The 26,030-nt window shown below is 45.2% G+C and overlaps 2 protein-coding genes across 5 annotated transcripts; one reads left to right on the forward strand and one right to left on the reverse strand.

Moving 5' to 3' along the window:
- Window positions 1-3,066: 3,066 nt before the first annotated feature.
- Window positions 3,067-6,930, forward strand: dnajc25 (DnaJ (Hsp40) homolog, subfamily C, member 25). The gene is made up of 5 exons (XM_080477073.1): window positions 3,067-3,452; window positions 4,769-4,921; window positions 5,062-5,432; window positions 5,529-5,628; window positions 6,177-6,930. The coding sequence occupies exons 1-5, from the start codon at window positions 3,117-3,119 to the stop codon at window positions 6,297-6,299; spliced, it is 1,083 nt and encodes a 360-aa protein (XP_080333199.1). The 5' UTR covers window positions 3,067-3,116; the 3' UTR covers window positions 6,300-6,930.
- A 939-nt stretch (window positions 6,931-7,869) lies between these two features.
- On the reverse strand, window positions 7,870-24,060 carry LOC308117680 (spindlin-Z-like). Of its 4 annotated transcripts, XM_080476727.1 has the most exons (9): window positions 23,939-24,043; window positions 16,196-16,254; window positions 15,719-15,815; window positions 14,587-14,635; window positions 14,365-14,503; window positions 14,160-14,277; window positions 13,264-13,420; window positions 12,681-12,914; window positions 7,870-9,983 (listed from the first exon to the last, which is right to left on the reverse strand). In XM_080476727.1, exons 6-9 carry the CDS (start codon window positions 14,241-14,243, stop codon window positions 9,784-9,786), a joined length of 675 nt encoding a protein of 224 aa, XP_080332853.1. In that variant the 5' UTR covers window positions 14,244-14,277; window positions 14,365-14,503; window positions 14,587-14,635; window positions 15,719-15,815; window positions 16,196-16,254; window positions 23,939-24,043; the 3' UTR covers window positions 7,870-9,783. The 4 variants fall into 4 exon arrangements, with proteins under 4 accessions (XP_080332853.1, XP_080332850.1, XP_080332852.1 ...); XM_080476724.1 differs by lacking the exon at window positions 13,264-13,420 and having other exon boundaries at window positions 23,939-24,060; XM_080476726.1 differs by lacking the exons at window positions 13,264-13,420; window positions 23,939-24,043 and adding an exon at window positions 21,329-21,399.
- Window positions 24,061-26,030: the final 1,970 nt, after the last annotated feature.

Genomic DNA, 26,030 nt, shown 5'->3' on the forward strand with positions numbered 1-26,030 from the left:
TATCCCTGAGAAGACGAGTGGTGGACTTTGGATTCAGGCTGTATGGAGTTCCACTTTCTCTTTATCAGAATAGGTCCAGGACAATAGTGTAAAAAAATATGAATAAGCAATAAAGGAGTGGTTCAAAATGGTGCCTTGCCTGGTTGATTTATTTATTTATTTATTTTTAGTTTCACTGCAGGTTACACAACTAATGAGTGAATAAAACGCAGACACAACTTCTCCACCTCTGGCCTCTTAAATCTCACTTTAAATTATTTTCTTTTCTCCTGCTGAGTCTTATTCCTCAAAATTTACAAACCTAATATCAGAGGACTCTTGTGATTAGAAATAGAAAAATCTGGTGTAAATAATTACCTTTATTGTTTGCTATTATATGTTTTTTCAAGAGCTTTGCAGTGAATATAAAACATGTTTACAAACAGAATTTGGAGGAAAAAAGAAATTCCATGCAGTCGGTGTCTGAAGAAACATATGAAATCATCTTTAAGAGATTCTTGTTAAAATCCTTTTTATTTGATATAATGAAATTATAGACTGCGTCTTATTTCAGTCAGTTTCGGACAAAGCAGATAATACGTTTGTTTTTTTGGATTATTTGAAGGACGTGAAGAAAAATGACTTGAATGACTGATCTGCTAAACGCGTACACCATACTTCACTTAATCATTAAAAGAAAGGTCGTTATGGAACTTTTCCACTCTGAGGACTTTTAAAAGGTAATTCAGGAGTAAAACAATAATGTTCATTTATATTACTAGCAAAAAGTGTGAAACAGTAAAACTACTCATATATCAAAGTTTACAGCTTAAGAATGATGGTAAAGAGACGATGATTTTTTTTGTGTGAAATTTATTTAAGATGCTATAAAGCATTTCTGAAACGTCTCATTCAGTCATAATATTTACCAATATAATATTTTATTTGCAACAAAGATTGAAAACATTCCACCCATGTGTCTATTCAGGGTCCAATCAGAAGAGTCCGGCTGGTTTCCAGAAGGAGCTCGTCGCATCTTTTATGTTTCTACTGGCCCCCAGGTTGGTCGTATTATTGGGACTACTTCTGAGAACTAGTCTTTTCTGCCTTGCTGAGTTCTGAATCTCACATCTGATCACACATTTGGATCAGATGATCAAACCTGTTCTGTAGGAATTTCAGCTGGAGGAGTGAGTACAGGAGGCCTCCTTTGTTTTCTTACTGAATATATAGATTATATCCTGTTCAGGGTCACGGAGCCGGAGTCAATCCCAGCTAACTTTGGGACAGGACAGGTACGCCCTATGGACAGGTACACCCTGGTAAGGGACAGGTACACCCTATGGACAGGTACACCCTGGTAGGGACAGGTACGCCCTATGGACAGGTACACCTTGGTAGGGACAAGTACGCCCTATGGACAGGTATACCCTATGGACAGGTACACCCTGGTAAGGGACAGTTACACCCTATGGACAGGTACACCTTGGTAGGGACAGGTACACCCTATGGACAAGTACACCCTGGTAAGGACAGGTACACCCTGGTAAGGGACAGGTACACCCTATGGACAGGTACACCTTCTTAGGGACAAGTACACCCTGTGGACAGGTACACTCGATGGACAGGTACACCCTGGCAAGTGACAGGTACACCCTGTACACCCTATATGTACCTGTCCCTTACCAGGGTGTACCCTCCACCCTATGGACAGGTACACCTTGGTAGGGACAGGTACACCCTATGGACAGGTACACCTTGGTAGGGACAGGTACACCCTATGGACAAGTACACCCTAGTAAGGACAGGTACGCCCTGGTAAGGGACAGTTACACCCTATGGACAGGTACACCTTCTTAGGGACAAGTACACCCTGTGGACAGGTACACTCGATGGACAGGTACACCCTGGCAAGTGACAGGTACACCCTATGGACAGGTACACCCTGGTAAGGGACAGGTACACCCTATGGACAAGTACACCCTGGTAATGGACAGGTACAGGTACACACGGGTAGGGACAGGTACACCCTATGGATAGGTACACCCTGGTAGGGACAGGTACACCCTGGTAAGGGACAGGTGCACCCTATGGACAGGTACACCCTGGTAAGGACAGGTATACACTATGGACAGGGAAAACACATAGAGACGGACAATTAACCTGTTTCTTGACTGTGGAAACGGTATTTGAACAATACAATGTCTTGCTTTGAAACAAGAGTGCTAACCACTGCACCATTGTGCAGCTTTATTTTTTATGTCTTTTATGACTATGGACCAGTTCTGCTCCTGGAGCGTCTCCATCTTGCATGTTTCAGGCTTCAGTTCTCTCAAAATCTTGATGACATTAGAGTGAAATGTGTTGAAGCAGGGAGACCTCTGAAACACACAGGATGGAGACCCCCTTCCGGACCTGGACTGGACACCCCTACAATTTTAATCAATCTGTGATACATTTAATGCTGTATACAAAGTTGTGTCAAAATAAAGCTTTTCTTTTCACTGAAATATAAGTTTGCTGGGAACCCAAACACAGATTGCTGAAAAATGTTGAGTTACCAGCAAACCTGCAAAAGTTATTTGTGTTCACTTCAGAAAGTGAAAATCTTAGCAGGAGGTTTACAAATGTGTGTATCCGTTGTTGGTGTACACATCTGGAATTCCGAAATACAGGATTTAAAAGGTTGCACTAATATTCGTCAGTTAAGAAAAATGAACATGTGTGGAAAACTTTGTTATAGACTGAAAATTTAAACTATCACTGTAAATTCATACTGCATAGGCTTTTGTTTGTTTTGTGTTTAGCAATCACTGTGTGGAAGCTGTAGTCTATCTATCTATCTATCTATCTATCTATCTATCTATCTATCTATAAATTTCCATTATTCTCATGTGAAGGACAGCTAAATATAAGAAATGTTTTTCTTCTGGCTGTACTGTTGTTTTATTTTTTTTATTCTTTTTTTATCTTTTTTGCTTCCATGCAAGGTACTAGAATGAATGAGCGTTTCATTGGTCACAGGTTGTGGTGAATCCGAGCAGCCCCTGAACGCAGCACGGTGGTGGCATCACACGTCATCAGTCTGCGTCGGCCGACCTGCTCCGGAGTCGGTTGCTGGCAGACGGACTGAAGCGATGGAGTTGGCCGCGGAGGCGAAAGGCGGCGGCGGCCGAAGGGGGGCTCCCGGGGCGTCACGGTGGCGCCTCGCGGTGCTCCTGCTCGCCGCGGCCTCCCTGCCGGGCGCCGCGGCGCTGCTGGAGGGACTGTACTGCGGCACCGAGGTGTGCTACGACGTGCTCGGTGTCACCCGGGAGGCCTCCAAGGCGGAGATCGCCCGGGCGTACCGGCAGCTGGCTCGCCGGTACCACCCGGACCGCTTCAGGCCCGGGGAGCCCGGCTCGGAGGGAGACTCCCAGGAGTTCGCTCACCAGAAGTTCCTGCTCATCGCGACCGCCTACGAGACGTTAAAGGTCGCTGAAGTCTTCTTACTCACTTTCTCAGGTTATCAGACAGAATCAGTGAAATGTTGCTGTGAGTCCAGCTCTGCTCTTCTTCATCCTCAAACTTCATCCTCCTCTCATTTATCTGCGTTGCTCCAGACTAGTTTTCTCTCACAATATCGCTGCTTTTCTCCTAAACTCGAGTTTCTATATCAGAAGGTACCATATGGTGACTGAGCTGAGCAGCTGCTATATGAAGGAGGATGTCAGGTCTCAGTTTCCTGCTTGATTCTTCATCCAGGTCACAAAACCACCGAGTGCAACTTAAAACTACAGAAACTATCATGTCTTTATTCAGGCATTCATCCTGTCATGAAAAGAATTGCAACCCGGGTGTATAAAAGCAGGAACCTGAGCTGTGGACAGATGACCAGAACAGTAATGTGTAGAAGGAACTTGGAACCATTTTTTATTTCTTCCTGATCTGCTCTGATTGGACAGATTCTCAACATGTATATCTGACTGGGTCACTCCAAAAAGTGGATTTTCTTAGTTTAAAGGCAATCTGCAGACTGACCCTGACCTCATCCTGGAATGCTCTGATGAATTCTGTAGTGAATCTTTCTGCTTTGATGGGAAAGCACTCCCAGATCATGATGCTCCCTCCACCATACTTTACAGTTAGGACAATTAGGCGAAACTGTCATGAGGAGGTGAAGGCCCGGAGAATGATATTATTTTAAAGTTGAAGATGAAAGTCTGACACGTGAACATCGTGCTGCTGCTGCTTCACTAGAGAAACACACCGAGAACGCTGCAGCTCAGTTGTTGTGGCAAAATGTGCGTGCACAAGGTCCAGATTTGTCGTACTGGTACCACATTCTCGATTCTTCGATCACAAACTTTGCGTGGCGTACGCATCTTTCAGGACCCGTTCTGTGCGTCAGCAGCGTTTATAGATGAGGCCCCTGGTGTTTTTTATGCGTGTAAAGTTGTGTACACGTGATTGAAGTGTTTATGTGGTTTCGTCATGATGGACGACTGAAGTCTTTGATGGACGACTCTTAAAAACCTGAAATCTGACCGAAGGTTGTCAGGGAGAGCAAATTGAGTGGGTCTGTGACTAAAAACATGATGACTTGACAGTATTTCAACCGGCTTCATGACAGTTGATGGTTCTGAGTCACACGTGTGCTAAAACTTCTGCTTCACAACCTGAAATACCCGAAACACATTGTAATTATCAGCCAATTGACTAAGTGAAGAGACGTAGTCTTTATGTACCGGAGGACAGGAGGTTCGGTCAACACGGAGGGTGTGTTAAACATGGGTGTGTGTGGGTGCAGGATGAAGACACGCGGCGGGACTATGACTACATGCTGGACAACCCTGAGGAGTACTACCAGCACTACTACGCCTACTACCGCCGTCAGCTCACGCCCAAAGTGGACGTCAGGGTCGTCATCCTGGTCACCATCTGTGCCATCTCCATCTTCCAGGTAGGGTCCGGCCGAGCGAAGGGCTGAAAGCTCGGGCGAGACGAGGAGGATTTCAGATGCGACTGTAACAAAACAATCCCAGCACAATAAATGTTTAGAGTCAATTTTTGTCCTCCGGTCTACGTCCGCCCCCTCTCCAGTACTACAGCTGGCACAGCAGCTACAACGAAGCCATCAGCTACCTGGTGACGGTCCCCAAGTACCGAATCCAGGCCACGCAGATCGCCAAGGAGCAGGGCCTCCTGAACCGCACCAAGGAGAAGGGCAAGAACCGGCGCTCCAAGGAGGAGATCCGGGAGCAGGAGGAGGAGGTGATACGGGACATCATCAAAAACAAGATTGACATCAAGGGCGGCTACCAGAAGCCCAACTTGTCCGACATCCTGGTCTGCCAGATCCTCCTGTTCCCCTACTACCTGACCAACTACGTGGCCTGGTACGCGTCCTGGGTGTATCGCTTCACCCTCTGCAGGGAGGAGTACGGAGAGGAGGAGAAGCTCTACATCATCCGGTAAGCTCCGCCTCCTGGATCAATCCCTGGCTTCCCGTGTGACCTTCTCTCACAGCAGCAGGTTTATTTAATTTTTTTTCTTCTTCTCATTTTCAGGAGGAACATGAAAATGTCCCAGTCGCAGTTTGACAGCCTGGAGGACAACCTCCGACAATCCTTCCTGGAAAAACAACTCTGGAAGAGAGAGAACTATGAGGTTTGTTCCAGAGTCACCGCATTGTCCCGTTTCTCCTTTAAACCATTGACTGTGTTTATGGTTTAAATTAAACAAAATGCAGGTGTCAGCAGTATTAGGACTGTGCAGAGACGCTGCAGCGTCTCTGCACAGTCCCAATACTGCTGCTCCCGGGGTGCTTAGAAAATATGTTGTTATTAAACAAGGAAATCCTGTGTAGAATCACATGTCCATACACAGTCAGCGACCCTAGATAGTCTGAATTAAGTGATTTAATGTGATTTCACATCCACGGGAAAAAGATGAGGGATGGACAGACGTCTCCACTTTCTATCAAAAAAATAACTTTTTTCTTTGTGAAAAGCTTTCTACCACTATTAGACAAATTAATGTGACGATTGCACCTTCTGACTCCAGGTTTATTCACCCGATCAGTCTGACTATTTTACCAAAAGCGATTTTTACCAAGAAAAAGTTGTGTTGCAGTTTGCATGGTCTCCCTGTGTGCCGGCGAATCCAGGCTGGAGGCTCCAGAACATGGTGACGTAGACGCTGATGTGTCGTTGCAGGTGTATAGAAAAGACCAGGAGGAGGAGATGAAGGTGAAGATGGCGATGGACCCTCGGATGAAGAGGTACCGCCGCTGGATGAAGAACGAGGGTCCGGGCCGGCTCACCTTCATCGACGAGTGACGGCCGGACCCAGCGCTTTGACCTCAGTGCCAACAGCCCCTCCCCCTCCCCCCCCACCCCGTGTGGGCACCACCCTGTACAGAAGGACCCGCTCTGCCTGTTAATAAATATATATATATATATATATATATATAGTGAGAGATATTTTCATAATGATCAGGTCTTGGAGAGAACTGCGAGCTTCAGGTTTTCCAGTACTTTTCTTACGTCACGTCATTTTTCTAATTTTGAAATGGAAGCCCGTCACGCCGACTCCGTCGTGCAAAGTCTCTTATTTTTTGTTCTTTTCTCTTAACGGTAAAAACACACGAGCTTTGGGGGGGTTTTTTTGGTCGGTTTCCAGATCAGTGCCGAGTCTTTGGTCGGCAGCGAGTCTCAACGTAAGGCCGCTCATTTTAACCCTTCCTTTGCCTCTCCTGCGCGGATCTGCTTGTTTCGTTTCAGCAGCAGAACAATAGACGAGAACATTTCTGACGTCTCGCTGTGCAACTAGAAGCCAAAAATCACTGCTGAGAAAAGTTTGTGGACGTTCTCCTGGTTCTCTGCTGAGCCTCTTCAGGAACCCGCGCTGCATCTTCAACCGGCTGGCTCGTCTACTTACTATTTATTGTCCTGCTTTGGTGGCATTAAAGGCAAACGGTGACTGAAACGTCGCGTCCATGAAAGTTTGTTCTCGACTCTGAATCCACAAACCTAATCACCTTTCTTGCCTCGAGTCGGAAACATGCAAAAGTTCAAAGGGTTGACATCAAAGCTGCAGAGATGAAGCGTCACATCCACATGTACGATCAACGGACGCAAGTTCTGTGATTTTTCAGGGAAACTTGCTTTTACTGCTCAGTCGGCATTTCTTTGTCCTCCAGGTTCTTTCTGAAGTGTGTGTGTGTGTGTGTGTGTGTGTGTGTGTGTGTGTGTGTGTTTTATTTCAAACAGGTATTGAATCGACACCAAACTGATGACTTTGTAATAAGATGGACAATGTGAACTCACTGATTCGAGTCCTTTTCATGAAATTGGCGTCCGTCCTTGCAGTTGATGTTCTCGCTCACAATCTAGAACCTCTGGTAGGAGGAGGAATCATTTGCATGTCCTGAGTAAAGCTGCTGTACAGGGTTTAATCCCACATGCAGGCACATTTCAAGACAAATTTAAAACCACAAATGTTCCTTAATGAGGGATGTAAGATTTCAGTTTTGTTTAGTTTTTTTAAACGGGCCACAGATGTCCCCGTCATTAACCGAGCGAGTGGATTTGACCAATGTCCTGAAGTGACGAGCAGACCGGGGTGAGAAAGAAGACGCAGCACGCCGTGTCGGTTTTTTCCAATGACGATAAAAATTAACATACATTTTCCAACATACAAAAACAAGTTGAAGGCAGAAGGATGATAGAAGGCCCAGGTCATTCCAACAACAACAACAATAATCTGGCATCAACAGAACAGCAAAGTGAAGCTGCAGCCTCGACCAGGAGAGATGATCACAATCGTTCTGCTTCGTAATGGAAAAACAAAACAGATACACAATGCAGACTCTTTTTTTTTTTTGTTTTTTTTTCTTTTCTGTCTTTTAGAGCAGTAAACAATGAGATTTAACCCGCCTCAAGAACTAACTACATCACAGGACTTACAGACTGGAGGCTCCACACACACACGCTAAACTGTTCTGCAACCAGGCTCTTCATAATCCCATTGAATTTGTCATTCAGCAGAGGTCTCGTCTTGGACAATCCCTTTTCACCGAGTCTTTTAAAGACTTTGAGCTGGATGACAAAAACACTCACTTCCCCCCCCCAAAAAAAAGTTCAAACCAGAACAGAGGTTTATGAAAAGCCTCCAGTCTGAAGTAGATCCAAACAAAAGTTACATTAGTGAAAAAGGAACTTTTTTATTTATTTATTTTTTTTAACCTCGACTGGTTGTTAATCTCTTCATTTACCAAACACAAGCGACTGTGTCCTTTTTTTTTTTTCTTTTTTTTTTATTGCATACCTGCCTCAGAACCCAACGCTCCACCTTTCTTCCAAAGTCCCGGACAAAGAAAAGTTTCTTTCCCGACGAGTCGGTTCATCTTTTGGCTCGCGCGTAAAAACAAACGGACTTTTCTTTTTCTTTTTTTTTTGTGTGTGTGTTCCAGTTCTAATTTCAACAAGCAACAGGTGGAACCGGAGCGGGGAGTGTTTCTGCTCAGGATCCAACAAAGCACAGATCTGGCGTTTGTCCGTGACTCTTGTGTTCAACACGGAGTCTCCCCCCCCCTCCCCCGGGGCTCCGCCTTCAACGGCGACGTAGAAAAGACGAACAACAGCCGAACCCAAAAGGCGACGGTGAAATCACAAGAAGCAGCCGTCCGATCATATTTAACGTCAAACAACTTTCACAACAGGAAAACGTTTTTGGCAATGATAAAAGCAAAAGCGCAGAGAGAAGAAAAAAAAAAAAAAATCATTCCTCTTTTTTCTTTCTTTTTTAAAATCAGTTTTTAACTGTGGATGTGTGGATGGGGATTCCTCCACCTTCACGGGGATGCTGGAGGTGCAAATAGCGCACGGTGGTGATGGGAAAAAGTCCTTTTGCTCTGTACAACAAACGGGAAGTGAAATCTCACTTCAGCTCACTTCCATTCCAACAGAGGGGCGTGAAATAGACGGGGAGCGACTTCCTGAACGAGTCTTCAAGGTTTCAAGTCCAAACGGACACGGGTGGAGTACAAATCCAGCAGGTCTTCGGACTGCCAACCCAGAACTCCCAAGTCACGACCTTTTATTAGGCCAAAATTGTCCTGAAACATTTGAAAAGTGCTGCGTTTCAGTGGATACTGTGACATTTCTTCTTCTACTGAAACATTAAAACATCATTTAGTAAGCTGACAACGTCAATCAAATTTTTACCGTCTAATATCTTAATTTTAAAGTAATATTTTACTTATTATGATGTAATACTGATTTTCCATGATCGCTGTGTGGGATGAAGGGCTCGGGTACGCCGGAGCTCCAGTTCCACTTCGCTGCACTCGCCTCCTCTGGACGACGGCAACGAGGACGAGAACTATTGGCGGACGCGGTTCCTCAGTTTTCCCAAGCGCAGCACAGTCGTCTCGCATGAATCAATTCATCGATCAATAAGCAGGATCTCGCGTATCCACTTGTTTAGAAAACTGGATCCTAAAGCCTTTTTTTGTTCTGACGACAGAAGCTTTTCAAAATCTCTTCCTTGATTCAGAAAGCTGGAAGGGTTTCCCGGGACCTGTAAAAAGGGAACGCGGGAGTTTTCCTGCTATTTTAGGATTTAAAAGACATTTTCCTCCGAAGAACAAATCAAATAAATCAAGCGGATTCTCAAGGGGAAGGGGGGACGGGGTTCTCTTTCTCTCTTGAAGCTGTGAAAAGCCAGTTCAGTCTGTGATGGTTTGGAGGAACGAGTGCTGGGTAAATGCTTCAGATGTTTCACGGGGCGGTGGGCGGAGCTCGGGGCCTCCGCAGAGTCTTAGGACGTTTTCACCAGGTCGTAGACGTAGATGAGGAAGTCGTCGTCGAACTTGATGAAGTAGACGGACGGTTTGGCCTCCACCTGGTGGATGACCATGCCCGTCCGCTTGCCGCCGTCCTCCTTGGCGTACTCCACCTGCTTGCCCACCAGGCTGTCCACCACCTCGCCGGGTTCGCGCTCCGCCGGGACGCTGTCGTCTGCAGGAGACACACGTTAGCATCGCCTGCGGCTCACAACTTCTTGATCTTATGACATGAAAAAGGGACTTTTCTACGCAGGATCAACTACATATCACCGTTATTGGACAGAAAACACAACTTCAAGTAGGCAAACCATCGAAAGGTCACATTTCATCAAGTGACAAGAGTTTCTCCCCCAAACTATTTCAGCCGAAACCTTTTCCAGAACGACATTTCCAGAATTGGACTCAGCCTTTCAGCAAACGCTGCCATAAACAAGTCACTTAACGAGTGACGAGTCACTTCGACGTTCAGAGTCGTCGTGCTGATCGAGTAACGACGACTCGGTTCATCTCGTAGGGTCGTGGTTGACCGCATCGTGGTCACCTTCCCACTGTGGGAACCTCCCAGCAGAACCATGACAGGAACCAGGATCTACAGCTCTCTCTCCATTGGACAAAACACTCGCCTCATGTATCTTACATGAGGATTAGGTACGTTAAGTTGACCTGAGGCTATCAGGAAGTTCACTAAAGCAACAACACATCATGCGTAGGGTCAAACTAACCTTCTTCCCTTTCCTCTGAATAAACAGCAATAACTCAGAGCCTTGTACTTTGGTAAGAGTCCCCAAGAAATACTATTTAGAAATGTATTGGTTTGCAGCATTACCTTTACAAAGAAGGTTATGGCAGGAATCGCCGTCCATAGAAGACTGGTTTTGTTCTGGAGAAACTAACATTTTGCTCCGAGACTCAAAACAAACGTTTGATAAACGTTGGAACGGCTGGATTTCGTTTATCAGCCCGTGTAGAACAGACTTGACCAGCTGGATCCAGATCAAAAGGTTTGTTCATTTGACAAAAAATATTTGGAAACGGAATGTTCAAGGTTTGATCTTCAATTTTGAAAAAATAAAAACACTATAAAAGTTAAAAAGTTTTTTCACTTTACATATAATTTTGGTTCAGCTCTGGAATCCTTTTGATAAAATCCTTTATTTTCATTTTTTACTCTTGAATATATATTTTTTAAATGTAGGTGTTGTTTTTTCAGTTGCAGGTTTAATGTTTTCAGGATCTTATTTTTTTCACATTCAAATCCTGTTTTCAAGTTTCAAACTTTCTTTGACTTTAAGATCGTATTTTTTCAGGTTCAAACTTTTGGCCCTGTTCTGGCGTGGGAGTGTGGCTTCCACTGATATATATATATATATATATAACGCATGGAAATTAGATAATAATTAGTAATCTCAAACTAATAACTCGAGACACTGAGTTCCTATCTCGTTCACTCGTATTATATTTTTTTATCAATGACGCTTCCATCACTTCATATTTGCTGTTCTGGAGCTTTGAGATTAAATGTTGTGGACCACATTAGATATTAGTGTTTTCTAACTAAAACATGTGAAATCCAGACGTGTTAAATTCACCTTGATCCAGAAAGAGAGGATCTAAATCTCAGCAGCTCCGGATCACGTCTCACCTCTTTACCATAAATAAATGAGCTTAGGGATTATTTTTTAACATTTGGGCATTACATCGTGACTTTCTGCTCCTTTCACTTTATTTCTGGACGTGTCTGAATCAAATGCTTCATCATGGAGGAATGGAGGTGTAGAATGATAGAACGCAGCTCTACAGCCGTTTCCAATAGCAACCTATGTAAACACACGCTGATCGACAACATGAGGAATCGTCTGATCATCCAGCTCAGTTTTCATGTCCCACTTTAATATCCTGGCAGCAGCGTTGTTTGTCATGTTTTATGGTCGTTTTACAGACGAGATAAAAACACTGCGCTGTCGTCCACCACAATGTATTTTTCAGTGACCGGTAACGCTCAACACAAAACGCGGAAGCACGGAGATTTGAAAGTGGGCGGAGCCTTGGGCGGAGCCTTGGGCGGAGCCTTGGGCGGAGCGGCATCAGGGACGCTAACCAGTGTTGTTAACCTCACTGTTAACTTTGACGCCGACGTTAACTAACTGGATGACTAACCATGTTTTGAACAACGCCTATTTAACGGTTGCTTAGCAGAGTGCGGGTTAAGAATTAAACCGGCGGTTAGGGCTTAACCAGTGGTTAAAATAACCCAGTTTTGAACAAACCGGGCCCAGATTGTCTTAAAATAATTACCGTATTGTTTCCAATAGACGCGCAGTGCACGAGCGCCAGCCTTGGGGTGCGCGTCTATTGGGAACATGTGAACGCAGGTTCAAACATTCCATAAAATACGGTAATTACTCCTGCCTCCGTTGATACGGAAGTAGTTCTGCACTTGTGCATATCCAGAAAACGACGTTCCCTGCGCCGACTCGTGTTCCAAACGACGGCGCTCCAACACCCCCCAAAGTTTTGACACCAAGCACGGAGGTAAGTCTGCCTAAGTTAGACTTAACAGAGCAACTAGTAAAGTATATTTTCTTATATCTATGCAAATGCATATGTAATATTTGTAATATGAATAAGTAATAAAGTCAGTTATTTAAAATTGAGGAGTGGTTACATGTATTTTACACTAGATCTGGTTACATTTAGTTACATTCATACTGTCTTACAGTTGCATGTGGCCCTTTGAGGGCAGCCGTTATGCTGAAGTGGCCCTCAGTGAAAAGTAGTTTAACCCTCCGGCCTTATGGAGTAAAAAGAAAATACAAAACCCCACAAAAAAAGCATTGAAGTGAAAACGAAGTGAGGTAAGTTGACTCACTGGAGTCGGGCATGATACGGAGGTCCCCTTCTTTGTAGTCGTCCAGCAGCTGGTACATGTAGAGGACCGGGTCTTTCTCGTAGGTGATGTAGAACCAGGTGGTCATGATGGGGGCCCGGGCCAGAACCATCCCCCTCCACTCCTCCTTCGGACCCTCCTCCGTCTCAAACATGTGCTCCACTGCTTTGCCGATCATGGTATCGGCCAGGTTGACGTCTGTCAGGCGGGATTTAGCTGTTTGAGGAAAAAAACAAGTCCGCTGAAACATCGGTCAGCCGTAACATTATGACCCCCGTCAGGGGCCACTACTACATTCACCTCACTGGACCGGCTCGGACATATTATGCAGCAAATCCACGCTTCGCTTTCGAAGACGGTGTGTAAGACTCAGAAAAATAAAAAAATCTAAGGATTAGACTGAGCTTGAGATGTGGTGGACCTCGAAAGATGTTTGGATTTCTAGGTGGGCTGCAGCATTCCTGAGACTGTAATGGCCGCCAGAGGAGGCCATAAATCCAAACAATAAATTCCAAGACTGAAAGGATCTACTGGTAACATCTTGGTACCAGATACCACAGCACACCTTTAGATGTCTGGTGGAGTCCGGTAGAGGTGTGGTGGAGGTCTGGTGGAAGTCTGGTGAAGACTGGTGGAGAATTGTGGAGGTCAGGTGGAGACTGGTGGAGACTGGTGGAGGTCTGATGGAGACTGGTGGAAGTCTGCTGGACGTCTGGTGGAGACTGGTGGAGAATTGTAGAGGTCAGGTGGAGGTCTCGTGGAGGTCTGACAGAGTCCAGTGGAGGTCTGGTGGAGAATGGTGGAGGACTGGTAGAGGTCTTGTGGAGGTCCAGTGGAGGTCTGGTGGAGACTGGTGGAGGTCTGTTGGGAGGTCTGGTGGAGAATGGTGGAGGTCTGGTGGAGACTGGTGGAGGTCTGGTGGAGGACTGGTGGAGGTCAGGTGGAGGTCAGGTGGAGGTCAGGTGGAGACTGGTGGAGGTCAGGTGGAGGTCAGGTGGAGGTCTGGTGGAGGACTGGTGGAGGTCAGGTGGAGACTGGTGGAGGTCAGGTGGAGGTCTGGTGGAGGTCAGGTGGAGGTCTGGTGGAGGACTGGTGGAGGACTGGTGGAGGTCAGGTGGAGGCTGGTGGAGGTCTGGTGGAGGTCTGGTGGAGGTCTGGTGGAGGTCAGGTGGAGGTCTGGTGGAGACTCCGTTTTGAAAATTGAAGGGAACGAACACAACACGTAGCAGAGTTGATCATGTCACTTCTCTGCTGTAGATGAACGATATTCATTCATGTGGTTTTTTGACAGACGACCAAACGTTATCAGGTCGTCTCTACGCTTCAATGTCTCCTGGCTGCACGTTGGCAAATGTCGCAACACCAATTCCTCTAACTGTCTCTGATTTCTTCTCTGTTAGAAGCGGTTCTAACATGGTCCGGTTACTAACTAGTGACCAACGGTGGGAAGCAGATTCCTACCCAGTCTGTCAGGGAGAACCTCCAGGCCCTGAACCCGCTCGTCTTTATGGAGCTCCAGACCGTAGACGCAGTCGAATCCGTCATACTTGATCAAATAGAGAGACGGGTTCACCGGCACCTGCAACACAAGACGATCTTTACCTCTTCAGGACGACAGTAGCGCACAATGAGGCGGTGTACGGTGTTTGATCTAGAGCCCCGTTACCTGGTCCAGCACCGTCCCCTTCCAGACCACATGTCCTCCTCCACCCTCCTTCCAGATGTGTTGAATCCGGCAGCCCACGATGTTGCGTCGAGGCGGTGACAGGACTTTGGTGGTGGGGCCCAGATTGCTCTTATGTTTTCTTTAGGAAGACATCAAACAAGAGTCAGATTTGTGCACCGGTTCCCTGAACACCGTGGGGACGAGGGACCGCGGCCAACTCACTTGTGCGGATTCTTTTTCTTCATCATATTTGCAGAAACACCCGCATGCCCTGAGGAGACAAACGCATCACAACGTGCACACAGACGCCTCCTCATCAGGGCCGTTTACACTCCTGACAGGAAGCTGCATCCGTCACCGTTCAGACCATCATCGTCCAAAGAAAAGCTAGAATCACCCGGTTTGTGTAGAAATTCAATGTACACATAACGGAATTCAACTGAGTAGTACATCGGGTCTCCATTCAACGTGCTCTGCTGATTCAGATTGAATCAAACATAAAAGATAAAACGTTGTTTTAAATACATTAAATATTATATAAGAAAAGTGCAATCAAATGAGGTTAAGTCACATAAATAAAGCAATTAATTATGTGATTATTAGAAATATATGACCTGAAGGCCACAGGGCAGAAGTTTGTGCCACTAAATAAGACCTAATGACTAAACTCTTTGGAAAATCTGCCGCGTAACAGTTTTCAGGATCAAATCAAGCAATGTTGCTACAGAATCCTTGATTTGAGATCACACGGTTATTTTTGTTTATTTGAAGCGATGAATGGACGCAAGACCCAGAAGAGACTGATGGTGGACCTGGATGAACTGGATCAACGCCTTCTGGATGGAGTGGAACTGATGTTTGATTTATATATCTAGCCTTTATTTAGCCGGTAGAACCACACTGAGATTAATAATCTCTTTTACAAGTGTGTCCTGGAGAGTCGGGGGAGGGGCGAGGGTCTTTGCTCAGGGGCCCTGGTGTATGCTATCATGAGTCACAGCGACTCCGACCACAATGAAGGACATTAAAACACAACATGGTATGAACCAGACTCACTCTGGGCCCTGCGGTCAATTAACAGAAGAAACGTTATTTTTTTTTGCAAGATAAAAGTCCAAACTGGAAGACGAAATGACAGGAAGTTGAAATATTTGCAGTGCCAGAGTGTAAACGGCAGTACAGCAGAAGCTGGTTTGAGGTTGGGACGTCTCCTGTGGGGACTACTCGTCTTTCAATGCGCCGCCCTTCTACAAAATGATCTTTCTTCCATACGCTGGAGCATCTCGGGGCACAAAGTGACAAACCATCGGCAGCTTGGTGAAGTGTGGCGGCGGCGTGGGCCGTGACCTCTGACCTGTATCAGCTGCGTCTCTGTGTCCTGGAGTGTTCTTCATTCATCTGGAGGCAGGGGGGCAGCCAGGCTGCCCGGCCACGCAGCTAACAACACGCACCTACAGCAGAGAGAAACAACAGTGAATAATATATATATATATATATATATATATATATGTTGTATGGTTTTAGAGGAATAAATCCAGACTGTAATAATATTTCATACTATGGATATTTTAGAAAATGTCATGAGTAACAGTGATGGGGTGAGGATGTGTTCAGCATGTCAGTGCATGACTGAGAATCATTAAATAGTCCTGATGCTTCCTTTCCATCAGCCGCTGCAGAGACCATCCAGCTGTATAAAGTGAGCCGTTTTGGTATGCAGGTTGGATGATAAATCTTTCTGGAGTCCACTCCAACAACGAGGCTTGGACAGAAAAACCTGGAAAAATAGCCTTCAAACTAAAGCAATAGCAGATGTTTAAGCAGCAGTTACCCAGTCTCCACCACGCCGGGGACGTTCACCGCTTCACTTCCTTCAAAGTGGCGTCCAACCTGCGGGAGAAATCACAGCATGAACCCTCGCAGTGTGTGAAAGCCTCTGGGTGCTTTCTGAGGACTGAACAGCAGAGGGCGACAGACTGCCTGCAGTGACATACACAGCACACACACGACTGTTTAATGACATCAATTTTGCAGAGTAGGTTAAAAATGCAATCGTGTCATAGAGCATCAATCAATCGCAACCAATTCCAGGACTAAAGATTTTCAATAATCCTTTCAAAACACTGAATGGACACATTCAAAAACAAAGCAGCTGATAAGATGACATTTAAAACAAGGACACACGGCTTCGACCACGTTTGAGTGGCCGGATAAACGCTACAAACGGATATTTGGCGTCGTTGAATAAAATACCAGAAAACCACAGAAAATTCTGAAAATGTAGAAACAGAAAATTTAACTAAAATGGAATTTAAAAAAATAAATGTTTTTATTGACTTATCTAAAAATAAATTATTTAATTACGAGTGCCTAAAACATGTTTTAAAAAAGTTACATAAAACAATAAAAAAATATAATATTACAAGATTATATAGTCATACTGGTTTAAAGAAGGCAAACTACGGAGGAATGCGACGTCAATATGACCTTCCATTAAAGCTGAAATCAAACTAACTAGTATTGTGATTTGAGCCGCAATAAATTAACTTTGGTGAATGTCACCAATATTTCATTGTTATTTTAAAATTGTGTTATTGTCAATGTGCAGTGCATGGAAACATTACGGATGTATATTGTGCCAGCTGATGTCACGATAATAACACATTGTGATACTTAAGTATGATTTTTTTTTTTTTAATCATTATTATTTGTATATCCAAATAACAGTGCTCTCTCTCTTTTTGGACAAAATTTCAATATTTCAACGCCGCGATGACGGTACAGTTACAATATATTTTTCAGCTTTATTTTACTTATACAGGATTGCTTTTCTTCCTCATCAGCTGGTCGTACAGAGACTCTCAAATTTTCTTTTCAAAACGCTAAAGTCACAGTTCTTTAATCTGTGACTTGTAAAAAAGGATTTGTACTCCTGTAATTAAGAATGTGTGAATGTGGTGTTGTATTTTTTAGAGAAAAACAATTCTACAGGTACACAACACACAGTACAAAACTCCAAGTTCATCGTATACAACTACAAATTGCATTTTTACAAGTGCTCAAACCTTTTTCACCAATAAGTCCGGCCCAAACACCCGCCTGAAAACATCCTGCCTTCTACCCCAAACTTGACAAACTGCGAGTGACTTGTTGCCACCGGCTGACCGAGGGCACAGAGCCAGAACACGAGACTTCAATTATTGATTAGTAGAGCCTGTAAGACGGGTCAGCGGTGTATTATTTATCTGGAGTCAACTTCAGTCGATGGAGAGAAAAAACTCCACAAGGCCTCGGTGACAAATCTGACCTGGAGTCAAGCCTGACGGAGAAAACTGTTCTAAATGACTCAAAACATACAGTACTCCTCCAACTCGGCTGCTGTGAGCCGGACCTCACGAAAAGATATGTGAAGATGTCCCATCATGAACCAGATTGGAAAGAGTCACAAAGTAATCTCAAATACTTCCGAGTACTGCCGAATCCACAATGACACAAAGTGTCCACGGCGGAGAGCATTCAGCGACGATCGGCCAGGTGAAAACTAAACCCGAGACGACGGCCGACGGCTCAGGTGAGGGGGGAACTGCACAGTAACACGAGAACACCATCCCACAGTGAGAGTAGGGTGGAGGTAGCATCATGATTTGGGGCTGCCGTTATCAGTGTTCCACAGGACGACGTCGAGACGTGTGTGCGCCAGCCGAAGCGAGCGCCAAGTTAACGAGCCAGACAAAGAAGTAAACAAACCAGAAAGGCTGTGAAGAAGGAGAATCTACTTTCTGGAGTCAGAACCAGACTTGAACGAGCTCAGTGTCGGTCAAAGCACCAGTCCTGACAATCTGTCAGATCTGGAAGGTTCCTCCTGGAGAGGCTGCAGGTCTGATCAGCAGCTTCTAGAAGAGCTTGTTGAGGTCACGTTGGCTGAAAGAAGGCTCAACTTCTTCATACTAATTACTTCTTATTGGTAAACCTTTGGGTTTACTTCCTGTTTCCAACAGAAGCATGAATGTTTAATGTCTCTGTTCAAGTAGGACATTAATTATTAGAGATGTTTGTGTCATATTTGGTTCAAAACGTTTTACCTCCACATCAAGACACACGTCTCCCCAGCGTTCTCCTCATAAACAGCCCACAGGAAGGTCAGCTGACATCCTGCATCATCACGCCGTTTCGTCTAAACGAGACAATTTACCATCGACTGGAAAGTTTCAAAGGTTGTTCACGTGTATTTTGCGTATTTTTAACGTTGCTGATCATCACCTCAAGAGGCCAAGCAAACAAGACTGAAGCAACCAGTTTGCAGCGAGTTGATGGTTTCCTGAACCTCCCGCTGCACTCCGCAGGGTGAAACGGTTTCATCAGCTGAGCTGCGTTTCCGACTTCAAACACATTCCTGCTCAGCTGCAGAGGAAACCAACCACCAGAAACATGAGACATTTTACAGCGTTTGACTGCAGCTGGAGGCAAAGTTCCTGTTGCCCTGGGCAACGACGACACCCAGTCAACGGGGTGCACTGTGTAAACTTCAATAAAAAGGGACCTAATGCACCAATCAGATTTCTGTTATCAATTTAATCCTAATTTCGATACTGCTCATTTCAAAAGTGAAAACAGCTCTCAATACAGGCAACTGGCAACTCAGTCCTAAGTCAATTACACAAAAAATTGTATTAAAAAGAGTCAACCAGTCCAGAAACACAACTACTTAAAATTTAAAAAAAGTCACTATGTATAGTCAAGGATTTTAAACATTGTTCTTAGACTGTACTGAGTGTAATCAGAGCTATTTGGAACCTTAATTCACAATCTCAGATATTGGATGTTGTTGAAGTACGAGGCTCTTTGCTCCGGGCAATTCTCGCTAGGTTAGCATTTAGCATCTTAGCTTGAGGTTAATAATATTCCAATTATTTCCTGAAGTCTATAAAACATCAAAAAGTTAAGTAGAAGCAGATCGTGTGCATTAATTGTCTTGAGTTGCGTGATCGTCTCAGAGCTTTAACGTGTCAAACTAGCCTGAGTGTTGGCTTCACGTGGGTGGTGCAGATTAGAGTTGCTTCAGGTGGGTGGTGCAGGTTAAAGTTGCTTCAGGTGGGTGGTCCGGGTTAAAGTTGCTTCAGGTGGGTGGTGCAGGTTAAAGTTGCTTCAGGTGGGTGGTCCGGGTTAAAGTTGCTTCAAGTGGGTGGTGCAGGTTTAAGTTGCTTCAGGTGGGTGGTCCGGGTTAAAGTTGCTTCAGGTGGGTGGTCCGGGTTAAAGTTGCTTCAAGTGGGTGGTGCAGGTTTAAGTTGCTTCAGGTGGGTGGTCCGGGTTAAAGTTGCTTCAAGTGGGTGGTGCAGGTTTAAGTTGCCATCATGTTCTTGTTGCAGTTTAAAGTTGCTTCAAGTGTGTGGTGCAGGTTTAAGTTGCTTCATGAGGGTGGTGCAGTTCAAAGTTGCTTCATGTGGGTGTTGCAGGTTAAATTTGCTTCAAGTGGGTGGTGCAGGTTTAAGTTGCTTCAGGTGGGTGGTCCGGGTTAAAGTTGCTTCAAGTGGGTGGTGCAGGTTTAAGTTGCCATCATGTTCTTGTTGCAGTTTAAAGTTGCTTCAAGTGTGTGGTGCAGGTTTAAGTTGCTTCATGAGGGTGGTGCAGTTCAAAGTTGCTTCATGTGGGTGTTGCAGGTTAAATTTGCTTCAAGTGTGTGGTGCAGGTTTAAGTTGCTTCATGAGGGTGGTGCAGTTCAAAGTTGCTTCATGTGGGTGTTGCAGGTTAAATTTGCTTCATGTGGTTGTTGCAGGTTAAAGTTGCTTCATGTGGGTGGTGCAGGTTAAAGTTTCTGTCATGTGGTTGTTGCAGGTTAAAGTTGCTTCATGTGGGTGGTGCAGGTCGAGTGAATATGTGCCACCCCCACCCCCCACAAATTGTGCTCATTGAGCAAAACGACATCTCTTAATTTCTGAAACGGGGTTTTAAAATCGCTGTCTACGTTCAGACGGCTCTTTAGCTCCGACTAGTAACAACTGTGTTACAGTTAAGCAGCACCTCATACGAGTAAAACAAGAAACTACTACCATATTTTCTGGACTATAAGTCACGCCGGTGTTTATGTCTCAACAATCAAAAAACGCGTCACGAAGAGGAAAAACACACAGAAAAGTCACACTGGACTATAAGTCGCATTAATTTGGAAACTTATTTCACAAAATCCTGGACCAAGAACAGACATTTAATCTGGAAAGACAAGTTATTCAGTCTCATGGTTTTCAGTGTAAAATGACCATCGGTGGCAGGTTTGGTTCGTCTCCACAACCTGCCAGCTCCACAGTGAAGGTTGATTTCTCCTGACCAGTCGTCACTCGATTCACTTTCTGCTCTTTCTCTGCAACACTTCGTCCTGATTTCATACTTTAGCATCTCGGTGGAAAAGAGATTAAAGCTGTGCGTCCCGGACAGAACAGGACAGCCATAGTAGCAGCTGTATTATATACTTTGATATATCAGTCGCTCCTGACTAGTCACAGGACCAGTCAAACCATGAAAAATAAAGTGTGACTTATAGTCCGGAAAATACGGTAATACTTCTGGGGTCAACTGGTGGAGGAGCAGATCTTCAAACTGTTGGAACGTACTAAACGTGCTGAACATGAACCGATCACCTAAAACCAATGATATTATATATATTACCACTTTCAACGCAGCTTTGACCTTCAAACTGAATAACTTACCTCACGAGGACACATTTCTGTCCCTTCATGGGGGGAAAATCCCCACAATGTAACTGTGAGCAGATTTATGACCCCCCCCCCCCCCGCCGGAAAAAGAAAACGTACCAAACATTGAAGCTTTTTCTCCGTCCCGACCCAAAACATCTGGATTCCATCAAGTCACAGCGTTGCCCAAACTGGCCTCCATGTCATGAGTCAGTGAGTAAAATAAAAGCTGAGGCTTTGTAACGCAATACTTTGGCATTGAATTCAAACAAACGTACTTTCCTCTACATCCCGGTCAGGCTTTTCCGCACAGGCCCGTCACTTCCCACTTTGACACAAGAAGATCCTCAAACCTTCCCGAAGGAGGAGTCGTCCTCCGTCACGTTCAGGGAGGAGGAGAGCCGGTTATCTCCAGGGGTTTACCATCGTCTCCGTCAGGTCTTTCTTTCCTGCCGCACATAATGCAGATGCTCTACTCTGAAGGTGAGAGCAGGACTCGCGTGACCACGGTAACATCTGTTCAGAGGTCCAGCAATGCTTTTCTTCCAATCAAGTCCAGAGAAGTCGAGCAATGTTTCACGGATGACTGAAACTACGGCTAAATGCAGATAGCGACGGTGCAAATGCTGCAACAAAAAAAACCATCCCGGCTACGCCTGCACAACATTTCACAAAGTCATGGCGATAGCGCGCGCTGCTGGCGAGGTTGGCGAGTATCGTAACGCTGGAAGATGAAGAAATGAAATGTGGACCAACAAAGACTGGAGGCTAACTGCTAAGCTCGCCGCAGGCGGGTCTCCAGGCCCAAAGAACACAGAACTATAGTTAGTGAGGACGGAGCCAGACAGGAAGTTGCTTTTTCAGTCCAGTCATTTTCAGACTAAGACGCGCTGAGTTGAAGGCGGATCGATGTCAATGAAAATCTACAAACCGCTATTGAAACGCTGCTGGTGGAGACGTACACGATTGGGTGGAACAACCGTCCAATCACAGACGGTTTGTACGAGTTGGGAGGAAGATCACTTTTATAAGAAATTACAAAGCACATATGCGTCATATCCTCTGTTCACTACCGCCAATTAATCTTTCACTTATTTATATTGTATTACATGAACTTCCTTTAACTGTGATTATTTAATGCAGCTTAGAGCATTTTTGTGATTAATTTCATTTCGAGTAATCTGCATTGTTTTGCTCGACCGTTTTTATCATATTCTCGTACCATCTTTTTTTTTTTTTTTTTTTTTTTTAAATAAGTCAGTTTAGTCCTTGTACTGCACATTTTATCTGCTATGATACTGTTTTAAATGTGTCTTATTTTTTTTAATCATTGTTCATCTCCATCATCACTCAGCCATAATCCCCACGGGGATGCATGGAGGAGGGATCATCATGATCTGGGGCTGCTTTGCCATTATAAAAAGGAGGCGGTGTACAAGATGAATGATCTTGAATGAAGAGGTAAATCTACTACAGAACCGCTCCAAATAAAGAGGATCCTCCGTTTGTAGCTACAGTCACGAGTCTGCACGAGTCGAGCCCCGAGACGTTCACAGGAGACATCCTGAGTCTCTCTGAACCGTCCCAGATTTCCCGGTGAACCGATCGGCAGCCTCTGGGAAACTGCTTTAAGGTGCTACGAGAGATGCAAGACTGTGTCCTCGGCAAGACCGTTACAAATCTGAATTCTTGGGTGCGACTACATTCCCGGCCGCGTCGTGCACAACACCAGACTTGAGATGTTCGCACGTCGCTCCCCGACAGTGTCTGCTACTCGTCTTTTCATCGGCTGGCACGATGCTCCCGTTTCAATCGGCGAGGAAGGTTTGGTGCAGACCGATTGAGCTGCCGGCAAGACGACCCGTGGGCTCGTGTCACCGATTGTGATTCCGCTGCGACTGAGCCGGGCTTCAGAAGAAGATCGCGGGCTTGCGGGCTGTCGCTGTCACAGTGTGGGAAGACAGATGTGCTGCAGATGTTGTGAAATGCTCCGTTTTCGGGGTTGAAAATTAGGGGGGAACGTCATCAGCACTCCAGCTCTCTAATCTGCTCGTTCTTTGTCGGGAAGGAGTGTAAGCATCAGCAGGTGGATGTCAGCAGACCTGCAGGATCCAGACTGACGATGACCTTCGCCTGGATTATTTGGTAACAAGTTAACAAAGGATTGTTGTAAAAGGAGCATCCAGAGCAGTTTCTCTGCTCCTCAAAACAACAAGAGGCTTCTTTCACTTTGCTTGCTGCGTTAAAATGACACAATGCAGCAAATGCATCCTTGAAAGACTGTGCCAAAGCAGCTCCCCCTCCCCACAGCTGAAAACAGCTTTTCTCTGCCTTTTCCTCCACTGTGACAGCTGACCCCCCACCCCCACCCACCGCCTCCCCCACGTCTCTCCATCACTCCCCGCCAGTCTCAGAAAGCAGCGGCCTGCCTGTCGACAGGCGAAACAAGAGAAAAGCACACATGCAGACATCATCTGCTCTGACAACAACAACAACAATAAGAGTGAGCAGGTTTTGCAGGGCCAGCGTCAGCCATGTTGCTCGCATTTATTCTCTCCTGTTTGCTGAGTGCAGCTGACGGGCCGGACCGGGGGGCAGAGGGGCGGACAGAGCCGTGCAGGAGCTCACAGCCCGGGGAGGCGCCGGGCATTTCTGCGGAAAACTCTGCAGAGGCCCAGACAGAACGACAGCGGCAGCAGACTGGGTTCGGTCTCCGGCTGTCTGCTTCAGCCTCCCCGCCCCTCCCCCTCGGCGGGAGAACGCAACCAACAAAACGAACGCTCAATGAGTGGGATCGTTGTTTTTTTTTTTTTTCTTTTGCTTGTTTGTTTGTTTCCTCCTGTGAGCTGAATGGTTAAGCTAACAGAGCAGAGTCTGTTCTGTCTTACCGTTGATTTTAGTTTTTATCAAACGAAGCGGACTGCGAAGGGCTCGTTGCCTCCTGCGGTACGTCCATAGAAACCGTTCTGACTTCACAGGAACCACCGAGACTCAACAGCCATCTCAGCGCGGGGGGGCGACACGGAGCAGCGAGCAGCCCGCTTCCGGTGCGGCCCTTCACAATAACAGCATCGATTCGGAGTGGCCAGGGGAAAGAAAGAAGAATCAAAAAGGAGAAACCTCCAACAACTGGATCATTCAGATGTTAAAGATAAAGCACGAGTAGAGAAAATACCTGAAGATTTAGTTCAATTGACCTCTTCTGCATTGTTCTATGTAATTCAGGCTTGCATCCTGGCCAGGCCAGCAGTGAAACACATACACACACGCACACACACACACACACACACACACACAATGTGTGTGTCTGTTCCCCGAATATTTGTTTTAAGACTAAACAAAATCCAGGCTACAATACTAAAAATTTTAATAAAAATCAAAACTTTCTCTGTAGCTGAACAAAAGCCGACACCAATCAAGTGTGGATTTTTAAATATTCGATCGCTCTCGTCCAAATCTTTGCTTGTGAGAGAATTGATAACTGACAACGGCTTTGATTTGTCGCTGAAACTTGGTAAAGGGAGAAGAATATCTCAGCCTAAATGAAGCAACTCCCACCACACAAAGTGAATCATCACATCGCCCGAGAAACTGGACGGGGAGAAGGAGTAGCATCTATCCAAAACTCTCGTCTTCTTATTATTCCCAAAACCAAAATTAAACCAGAAATCCTTTAAAAGTCTCCCACTGAACTTGATGCACTCCCACTGGAAAAAGCAGTGGCCAGTTCTATTTGTCGTAGTGTACCGTCCTCCAGGCCCATACTCCGAATGTTTTATCTGAATTCTCAGACGTTCTCTCCAATTTAGTACTAAGCCCTGATAAAGTCATTATAATGAGTGACTTAACGTTCATGTTGACAATGACAGCTTCGACATTATATTTAGCTCATTACTGGACACCATTGGATTTTCGCAGAACGTGAAAGAACCCACTCATTATCTTAATGACACCCTTGATCTTGTCCTCACTTATGGTATTGACATTGAACAATTAACACTTTTCCTCCACAATCCTCTGTTGTCGGATATAAATTGAATTTACACTAAATGGCTCAACAGCATCTGTGAAAAAAAATGTATTGCAGGAGACATCTATAGCCAAATTCAAAGACATAATCCCACCATTATTTACTTCAGTTCCATCTCTGGATTCAGTGGAAAACAGTTGTCATAGCATTGGCATTAGTCCCACTCAGGTTGATGGAGCAGCAGCCTCACTTTGCTCCACACTTGATTCTGTTAATCCTCTGAAGATTAAAGCAACAACTCAGACGACTTTAGCTCCATGGTAGAATGAACAATTGCCAACATTAAAGAAATCAGCCCAAAAACTGGAGCGCAGATGCCATTTAACGCAATCAGAAGTATTTCGAACAACCTGGAGCCGCTGCAAAACACGAACTACTTACTATTCGTACTTAATAGAAGAAAACAAGAACAACCCTAGATTTCTCTTCAGCACTATAGCCAGGCTAACCCTGTCCAACCTCACATTCCTTTAACTTTGAGCAGTAAAGACTTTATAAACTTCTTTCAGGACAAAATTCTAACCATTAGTTAGGGTTCAGCATACAATTAATGACTCACTGCCCAAAGCTGTCACAGACTGATCAACCACACCTTCAGGTTTGTCAGTAGAACCTGATTTTCAGTTATTCAGCTCCCACCCTATAGAGCTCACTGAGTTATCCTCAATCGTGGCATCATCTAAACCAACAACTTGCCTGTTTGGGCCGATCTCAACTCAACTGACATTTTCCCCGATTAATAATCAATTTTACTAGAGCAGTTCACCTTATTTATAATAAGAGGTTATGTACCACAAGATTTTAGGGTTGCTGTTTAGTCCTGAGATCAGATTTGAAAGAGATCAGACGCAGTGTGACTATCTGGGTCAGATTACAACTTTTATTTGAGTGTAACGCAGTATTTCCGGTATGAATGCTGCCACCTTGACGGCCCTCCCCCTCTAGCCCCG

The sequence above is a fragment of the Lipophrys pholis genome (assembly GCF_963383615.2).
Source record: "Lipophrys pholis genome assembly, chromosome: 12".
In the NCBI taxonomy this organism is placed as follows: Eukaryota; Metazoa; Chordata; class Actinopteri; order Blenniiformes; family Blenniidae; genus Lipophrys; species Lipophrys pholis.